At 42.4% G+C, this 9,081-nt stretch overlaps 2 protein-coding genes across 3 annotated transcripts in view; both read right to left on the reverse strand.

Annotated features, from left to right (window-relative positions):
* Positions 1-9,081, reverse strand: part of Mbtps2 (membrane bound transcription factor peptidase, site 2) — a 56,727-nt gene that overhangs the window by 16,503 nt on the left and 31,143 nt on the right. The gene's annotated exons all lie outside the window — the stretch shown is intronic.
* Positions 3,091-9,081, reverse strand: part of Yy2 (YY2 transcription factor) — a 7,117-nt gene continuing 1,126 nt past the window's right edge. Inside the window, exon 2 of the mRNA XM_029473360.1 lies at positions 3,091-5,349. Within this exon, the coding sequence (XP_029329220.1) occupies positions 4,498-5,349 (852 nt within the window). The 3' untranslated portion in view covers positions 3,091-4,497. The remainder of the gene's footprint in view (positions 5,350-9,081) is intronic.

Here is a 9,081-nt window from a genome sequence, read left to right on the forward strand (position 1 = left end):
TTCCTATAAAAGCCTGTGAAAATTTGGGCTAGTTGTCGAATCTCCTCTACACCATGCTGGGTGTGTGGGTTTCGACCCCAGAGCTCTAGTTCATGTATTTGCTTGCTGTTGCTTTATAGGGCTCTGGTNTATGTGCTTTTTATGTGCTTTCTTGTTGCTGCTGTATTAAATCTTACTCTCTACATCTTAAGTTTAGTCCCAGTGTCTTCTTGGGTGCGCGGCTGTCCCGAGGCTTGAGTGGGTGTCTCCCCTTGGGAGTCTTAGAGTCTTTCAGCTGCACAAATTTGTACTCCTGCCCACAGTAGATGAAGGTTCCCTGTCCTGAGCTATGGTTCTCGCCGGCAAGAACACACTCGGACAATCGCATTCTTCTGCAGCAAAAAGCTTTATTGCTTCTTCAAGAGGGAAGACCCAGACCCCGGAAAATGGTGTTGCTTATATAGCCCTCAGCGTGGCGTTTCAGCACCTGATGTGGCGTGTCAGCTCCTGATTTGTTGCTCGCCCATCACCCCATTACTACGCCCTGTGGGCAGTGACTAGGCGTGAGTTCACTCTTGCACTTGTGCACAAGGCTTGTTTATTAGTTAGGCACAACAGAGGCCAGTGCCATCTTATAATGGTGATTGCTTGCGGCACGGCTCTCCACAGTTCCCCAATTCCTCCAAAATACCTAGCAGTGTTTTGTTCTTTCTCTCCCTCCCACCTTGCTCTCCTTCCTCTCTCCCTTTTAGCTTTCTATCCCTTCTTTGTGAGTTTCACATCATGTACCCCAATCCCACTTATCTCCCCGTCCCTTTGTATCCACCATCTGCCCTTTTAGCCTCCCTTTTAAAAGAAAATGAAAATCAATAAAAATTTAACCAAACCAAAGAAAACATAAAAAAATTTCATTGTGGAAACTCATGAGTTGTAGTGTGTCATATAATATACTCTTTTGTCCACATGTCTTTACTTGAAAATGTTCATTAGTTTGGTTCAAGGTCTCTGGCTTCTCCTAATATTCTACAGTGGCCCCTCATGGGGACTCCTCTTGAATATCCTCTTGTTGCCCTGTGTCACAAGATCCTGCATCTTTGGATCCAAAAGACAAATCCTTGAGCATGCTCCATCAGTTTATAGATGTAGCTGTTGGAGTGAGTCATATAATAGCCCTGGATTTGGGCCTGGGTGGTAGTGGAGTTAGTTAGCCCACCAGCTCCCACACCCATACCACCAGGCTGAGCTCTCTAGCACTGCCCTGGTTTGCTCACCCAATGCCTCAGCTGGCAAGGTCTCCATTTCTCATGCTCTGTAGGTGCTCTTATGTATGGATGCTTTCACTATCAGGGCCAGATCTAATGTGCAGCTCAGTTGAGGTGTGGGTCCCTCTCTCTTGAGTATTGCAGGTGGTAGGGGAGTGGGCCAGCCCTCCTGCTCTCGCACCCTCAGTTTGCTCCATGGTGCCTTTATAATCAAGGCCAGATCTACTGTGCTGTCCAGATGAGACAGCAAAGTGTGTGCTTAGGATGCCACAATGTTGCAGCCAGTGAGTGTTGGGGCCAGCACTGTACAGCCCTGGGTATCAAATATTGTCCCAGATGGAGCCCAGACCAGGGATAACCACATGGCCATAAGTGGTAATATAAGCCATGGACATGGACACAGACCTCAGCTGCTGCATGGCCATGGACACAGACATGACCATCAGTTGCAGCATGGGCTAGGACTTTACCATGGCCTCAGGTAGCAGGGCATGCTACCACATTGGGTTATTCCTTTCCACCCTTGAATCTCTAGTTCTTTCTCCATTCATAACGCTCAAACTGTTCCACTTCCCTTTTTCTACCATCGCTGTATCACATAATTGCACATTGTCGTGGTTTCCACTGTGAGGAGCAGTGGATTGGCCCCTGGTGTCTTCCCTTCATCTGTGCCACATGGTGTAGCTGCAGACATGCCTCTGGGAGTCTTTCCCCACCTGTCCTATGTGTCCTGGCTCTCCTTTTGTTTTCTTAATCAGCCATTCTGGCTAGAATCAGATGAAATTTCCAGATAGTTTTAATTTGAATTTCTATGATGGGTAGGATGATGGACACTTCTGACAATATTTCTTAGGCATTTGTTTTCCTCTGAGAACTCTGTTTAGTTCTGTAGTCTGATTTTAAGTTGAGTTATGTTTTCTGTTGTTCGCATTGTCAGCTGTAGGGACTTGTAGTTAGCTTCTACTAACTACCTCGGCTCTGACGTTAGTCAGGAGAATGATTTACTGCGAATATGCACATACTACAGAAGCATTGCTCACTACCTTCCCTGGCTCTTCACTCCTGTATTCCAAGTTCTCCTATTTCATGTCTGCTTATTTTCTGTCCAGACTAGTCTAACACTTCCAGTAGACTTGTGGGGGGACATTTGGGATCCATGTCTTCTACTTGCATATCACTGTTTTCTCTCAAACACTGCCCACAAATGCACACATGTATAGGAATGCCAGAGGATAGTATACTCATACTCATAACATCTTTGAGGATTTAAAGCTAAAACTGGAAGTGTATAGACGAACCATTGCCTGGTTCAGATCTGTGGTATAGAGTTGATGAGTCAGAGTCAGGTCTGTGCAAGAACTTATCCCCTTCCTGTTCTGTTGGATGTCATAATTCTTGACAGGGTTTCCGAATGCTAGTCTGCTCTATCTGATGGGTGTGCTCCCCTGTGAAGACAGTGTCACTACTTCTTTGTGTGTGTATGAGGAGATCTGGCATGAATCACTGCCATGGGCCTTGTAGCTGCACTTCTTGGATTTGGTAAGTATCAAAGGGGTCATTATTCTTAGCTAGAGAATAACGAATACAGATTCCCAGGTTTAAAACACTGGCTGTTTTTTTTTTTTTTTTTAATAAAATTTTTCCTCTATGAAGACCTGGCCTAATGGCTGCAAAAGGCCCATTTCTGATCTCAGCCTGTTCATCTTGCCATGGTCTTTTTTTTTTTTTTTAATTCTTCAAACAGTTTTATTTTTGTTTTTTCTATAGCACGAAAATATCCATCAAACATGCAATCAATGTCAAGACAAGATATTATGTAATCAACACAAACTTCTTAATTGATCAAAGAAATTACACTCAACAACAGCACTCTAAATAATATTCGGGGATGGGATAAAGTGACTAAAAGAAATGGCTAATAAAATTATGTCATATAACATTCTATACTGTATAATACAGATAGAAGAAACTTGTACAAAATGTCTCNGTTATCAAGGAATACTGTCAAACTTAAGGTTTCTTTATCAGAATANTATGAATGCATAAAGCTGTCAATTCTTTACAAACATCAACTCCACAGACATCAGATATACAATTACTAAACATATTCCTAAAAGTATAAACATGAGCATTTAGAACACACAATTTTAAAATATTATAAGTAAACTTCATATTTGAGAATCCCATTTCACACANTTGTATAAAGAAATGTAATTTGACATGGATTTCATAAATTATTCCCTGTCCAAACCAAACTTCACAGAAAAAAAAAACATTGCAAAATAAGACAGGACATCTTAACAAAAATGGGGCTCATGAATTAAGTCTCCTGTTGAAACCAAACTTCAAAAGACACCACTAAACAAACAGGACATGTTAGCAACATTATGTTTTGAGGTTCATGAGTTATTCTCATGTCAAAATCAACTTTACAATAACACTATTGCAGAGTAATACAGGGCACCTTAGCAAAATGAAGTTTGTTGAAAGCAAGTTTCATAAAAACACCTTGTTGAATAATACAGATCATTTTAGCATATAAAGTTTGCGAAATTGTCTCTTGGTGAAACCAAACTCCAAAAAAAATCACCATTGCAGAAGATAGGATACCTGAGCAGTATGAGGTTTGTGATTTAGTCCCCTGTTGAAACCAAACTTCACAAAAAAATCATCTCACAGAATAACACAGAACATCTTAGTGACAATAGGGTTTGTAATTTAGTCTCCTACTGAAATCAAACTTCTCAAAAAACTTCAGTGCAAAATAGCACAGACCATTTGAATTAGTCCGCTGAAAGCAGTTTCATAAAAATATCACTGCAGAATAAAACAGGTCATCTTGGGATATCTACTTCTTGAAACAGTCTCTTGTTGAAAGCAACTTTCATAAAATTACCACTGTAGAAGATAGGGTATCTTAAGAATATAAGGTTCACAGTTTTGTCTCTTGTTAACCAAATATCTCAAAACACTTCAGCATAAAAAGAATGCAGGCCATCTTTAGCAACAACATGAGGTTTGTGAATTAGTCTCCTGTTGAAACCAAACTTTTCAAAAACACCATGGCAGTATAAAATAGAGCATCTTATGAACATAAAACTTTTAACTTTTTGATCTATCAAAACATAAACTTCAGATATGTACAAAATTCATTTGCAATAACTTTCCTAGAAACTATTCAAACTAGGGGCATATTTATTCTCAGGCACATTACTGTAAAATACTTCCCAGGCCTCAAAAGGACTCTCACTTCTTTTTACTGGTCATTCTTNTTCTTAACATGGGTTAAGATATGCGATTTCAGGTTTGTTGACTGAGCAAACTTCTTGTTGCAGGCATCAAATGGACACACGAAAGGTTTGTCTCCAGTATGGATTCGCACATGTGTGCGCAAATTGAAATCCAGGGAAAAGCGTCTCCCACAGCCTTCAAAGGTACACTGGTAGGGTTTCTCTCCAGTGTGAACAAGCTGATGACNNTTCAGCTTGGAACTCTCAACAAAAGCTTTGCCACATTCTGCACAGACATGCACTCTCGGCCCATGGATGTGCAAGTGCTTTCTCATAGCAGAATTATCTTTGAACATCTTCTTGCAGCCTTTATGAGAGCATGCTATAGGTCTTGGAAAGTCTCCTTTTGGCTTTTTGGGTCTCATGCTAGTAAATTCTGCCAGTTGTTTGGGATCAGAAAGATCAATGCCAGGTATTCCTTCAGGAGGAAATTTCTTTCCTGTCATATACTCAGAATAATCNGGGGGTGACTCACCAGCCTCTTCTTCAGCTATGGGATCTTCTTTTTCATTAACATCGTCCCACATGGTGAAGGGAAATTCTCCATCAAGAAGATCGATCTGCTTCTGCTCCCACTGTTTGTCACCCAGGTCAGCATTCACGCCTTCTTCTGCACTGGCCTCGATAAAGGTCGTCAAACCACAGAGATTCCCTTCATAGGGGCTGAGCTCATCTTGACCATTCTCTGCCGCCANGAAGCCCGTAAAAGAGGCAGTNGTCGGCTGGAGATAGTCGTCTTCATTAACTGGCAAAACCATCTGGCTTCCAAATTCAGTACTGAATAGTAGGTTGTCTGAGTCTTGGTAGCCCACCACCTCCTCTCGTGTCTGAACGACAAACATTTCCTTATCATGATCTTTACTACTCAGGCTGCCGCCCACAAGCGGCTGCAGAGCAATAACAGGAGAGTGGTATTGGCTACCATGCGCCCAATCGACACCTACATCTCCATATACTTCGATGGTTTGGCCTACGCTGGTTTCCAAAGAAACCGCCTCGATATCACCGATATTATCCGGTGGCAGCAGCTCCACAAAATCAGCAGGAATCTCTGCGCTTTATGTGTTAAGACACAGAAGTTTCTCTGTCTCAGAGGCCATGGCGGAGACCCGCGCACCGGTCCTGGGTAGCAAGCAGGTGGGAGAGAGCCGAGAGAGCCTGACGAAAGCTGTGCGCTTCAGAGAAAAGCCGCCGTCGTCTGAGCGCCATGGTCTTTTTTATCTGAGCTCTGGGTTGGGATCAGTGTATAATAGGACAGACTTCTCTCACCAAGTCTTGCCCCCCTCCTCCCTGTTTCAGTATGTTTAATGGAGCAGAAGATCTGGGCACATGATGGTGAGTCTGTTCTCTGTTTTAGCCTTGGGGAAGTGAACTTGGCTGGGAATAGCATGGAAGGAGCTTGAGGAGGCATCTTGAGCAGACCCTGAGATGGGGTTTTTATTGGCAGCTCCCTGTCTGCTTCCTTTATGTTTAGTCCTTACTATTGCAGCTGTGTTTAGGGTATGGGTTCTCCACCATGGACTACTAATGCCCACGTGCTGTCTGGCTCAGGAGAATGTTGCACACACACTTTCTTCTGAGGGTATAGATATTTAATTTTGAATTTGTTTTAATTTTTTCTCCATGTCTTCTCATGTAGACTGTGTTTGGCTCTCTTATCGAGACCTGCTCCTGGGAAGACACATAATCCATGGGACAGAATTGAAATAACTGGTGTGCAAGGAGGGGGTAACACAGAAAAGCATGATATATATTCAGAGGCTCCCAGGTTATCTGTAAGATTGGAGTCATATATAAAGAATGGATTTTAGAGGGAGGAAAGAAGCAAAGTAAGACATATGCCAGTGACTTAATGGGACACCATGTTGACTGGCCCATGAGAGTGTCAAGGTTTGGTGATAATAATGTCAGTCCTCAGGATTGATTCCTGGGCTGGTAGGAGACAAGGAGAGAAGCTACTAGATAGCACTAAGGTATGAGAGTAATTCTTAGGTTGTTTGAAAACAGTAAAGATGATTAGGCCTATTGAAACATGCCGGAAATTCTGCTGGTTAATTTCCTTTCAGTGTGACATAAACTACAGTTGTCTGGGAAAATTGAATGTCAACAGAGCAATTGCTTCCACCATATTGTCCTGTGTGTATGTCCGTGTGGCCATTTTCTTGATTCATGACTGATGTGGGAGTTACTTCCTAGCTCCTTGGGCACCACACTCCCCTGACATTAGATGACTAGACTTCTTTTTCTGTGTCTCTGTAGGGCCATCTCCCCAGCCTTCCATCTGGGCAGTACCAGGAACTGTGATTTCCATAGGCAGTGCTGTGACCATCTTCTGCAGGATCCCTCCAGGACTGGCTGAGGTACAGCTACATTATCATCATGTATCCAGTGGAATATGGTATTATTACACCCTACAGGGAGGAACCCAGGAAGTCTTCGAGTTCAGTCTGAAGAATACGATGCACACCAATGCTGGGATTTACTGATGTACATTCTACAATGGAGGCAAATGGTCACAAGATAATGACAAATTGGAGTTGATCATGACAGGTGAGTAATTGCCATGAACACTGTTCTTCAGCCTATTCTCTTTTGCCTACCTCAGTGAACTGCACATGGCCCGTCACAGGCCCTGTCCTGTATTTCTGCTCCTACATATTGATCTCTCCTCTTCCTTTTCCTCTGATGTCCTCTCCTCCCTTTGCTTCCTCTTCTCTTATTTTATCCTTTCCTTTTTAATTTCCATTTTCTCTACTTTTTTGAGTCAGGATCTCAACTATCTGTATGATAGTTGAACTTGATGTGTATCCCCATATAATCTTGAACTTCTGATCCTTCTACTTCTACTCTGTTAGTACCAGCATTGTATACTTGGACAGCCACATCATTCATGTGATGATGGGCATAGAACTCAGGGCATTGCATATATTTGGCAAGAGGTCTACCAACTTAGATTCATACCCTGACCCTCTTTAGGTTTGTGATCCTCCCTCTGTGCTGACTGTGGCCTAGCCTCACTTCAGAATGCTGACTATGGTTTCTAAGTGATGGGAACCGCACTCTCCCCAGCCTTCCATCTGGGCAGTACCAGGAACTGTGATTTCCACAGGCAGTGCTGTGACCATCTTCTGCAGGACCCCTCCAGGACTGACTGAGGTACATTTACATTATCATCATATATCATGGAAATGACAGCAGCATTCTGTACCTATATAGAGCCTTTTATGGTTGTGTTTCACAGAAAATAATAGGAAACATGCTTCATGATATTTATAGGTTGGTGAATTTCCTTTTAATTTCATATTGTCTTCTGTTTTTTAAGACTGAATATTATGGCCAATTTTGATAATGTTTTAAAATAACAGGGTCTGTGTGTGTGTGTGTGTGTTTTGAGGGGGTGGTTTGGGTCTCATGTGTAACTGTGCCTGGCCTTAAAATCTATATATGACAAGGATGATTTTAAATTCACGGAGATTTACCAACCTCTGCTTCCTGAGTCCTAAGACTAAAGGCCTGTACCACCAGCAGCTAAAAACAGTATCTTTTCACTTCTAAGTGTTTACAAGGAGAAGCCATCCCTTACTGTTGATTCTGGACCCGAGGGGTTCTCAGAAAGAAATGTGACTCTTGTCTGTCACGAACCTTATTTCTCTAGATCTTTGTTCTCTGCAGAGATGGAAATGCTTCTTTTCCTCATAACTGCTTACAACAGGACCACAACACATTCTTCATAGCCCCTGTGAGCCCTGGGTACGAGAGGACCTACAGACACTTTGCCTCTTTGAAAAAGAAATCCTACTGCTGGTCACTGCCTAGTGACCCCCTTGAGCTTTCAATCCCAGGAAAGAATGTCTGATAGCTGGTCATTGTCTCTGTGGTCAGAGCAGTCCCAAGGGATGCCATGTGTGATATATCAAGTCTACTTTATGTCTGCTGTGTGCTATTTGATGCACAATGCACTGCTATTCTGACTGGAATTGTTTATTTGCATCTGGATATTACTCTGAATATTTTCTGCTACTCATGTGAATTTAGTACAGATGAAGATGTATTCTTTTGGAGAACAGATATTACCCATCATGATATATGATGCTCCACTCAGTTGTGGCTGTATAAATTACTTTAGTGCATACACATTCACATGCACACACGCACACCTCCCTATTTAATCGTGATATTGAAAACGAAAGAGCCTATACTAGCTTTTTCACTAAGGAAGTCTTTAACCTTTTCTCACAACATCTTTTGAATATTATGTGTTAATTTTTTTGGCAGATACAAGTATATTCATCCTGGGAGTAACAGTCCTTACCTATCCATGGTGAGATGCATTCTTTTTTTATTAATTAGGTATTTTCTTCATTTACATTTCCAATGCTACCCCATAAGTCCCCCAAACCCTCCCCTCTACTCTCCTCCCCCCCAACTCCCACTTCTTGGCCCTGGTGTTCCCCTGTACTGAGGAAGATAAAGTTTGCAAGACCAAGGGGCCTCTCTTTCCACTGATGGCTGACTAGGCCATCTTCTGATACATATGCAGCTAGAGACAC

The sequence above is a fragment of the Mus caroli genome, chromosome X, assembly GCF_900094665.2.
Source record: "Mus caroli chromosome X, CAROLI_EIJ_v1.1, whole genome shotgun sequence".
NCBI classification, from domain to species: Eukaryota; Metazoa; Chordata; class Mammalia; order Rodentia; family Muridae; genus Mus; species Mus caroli.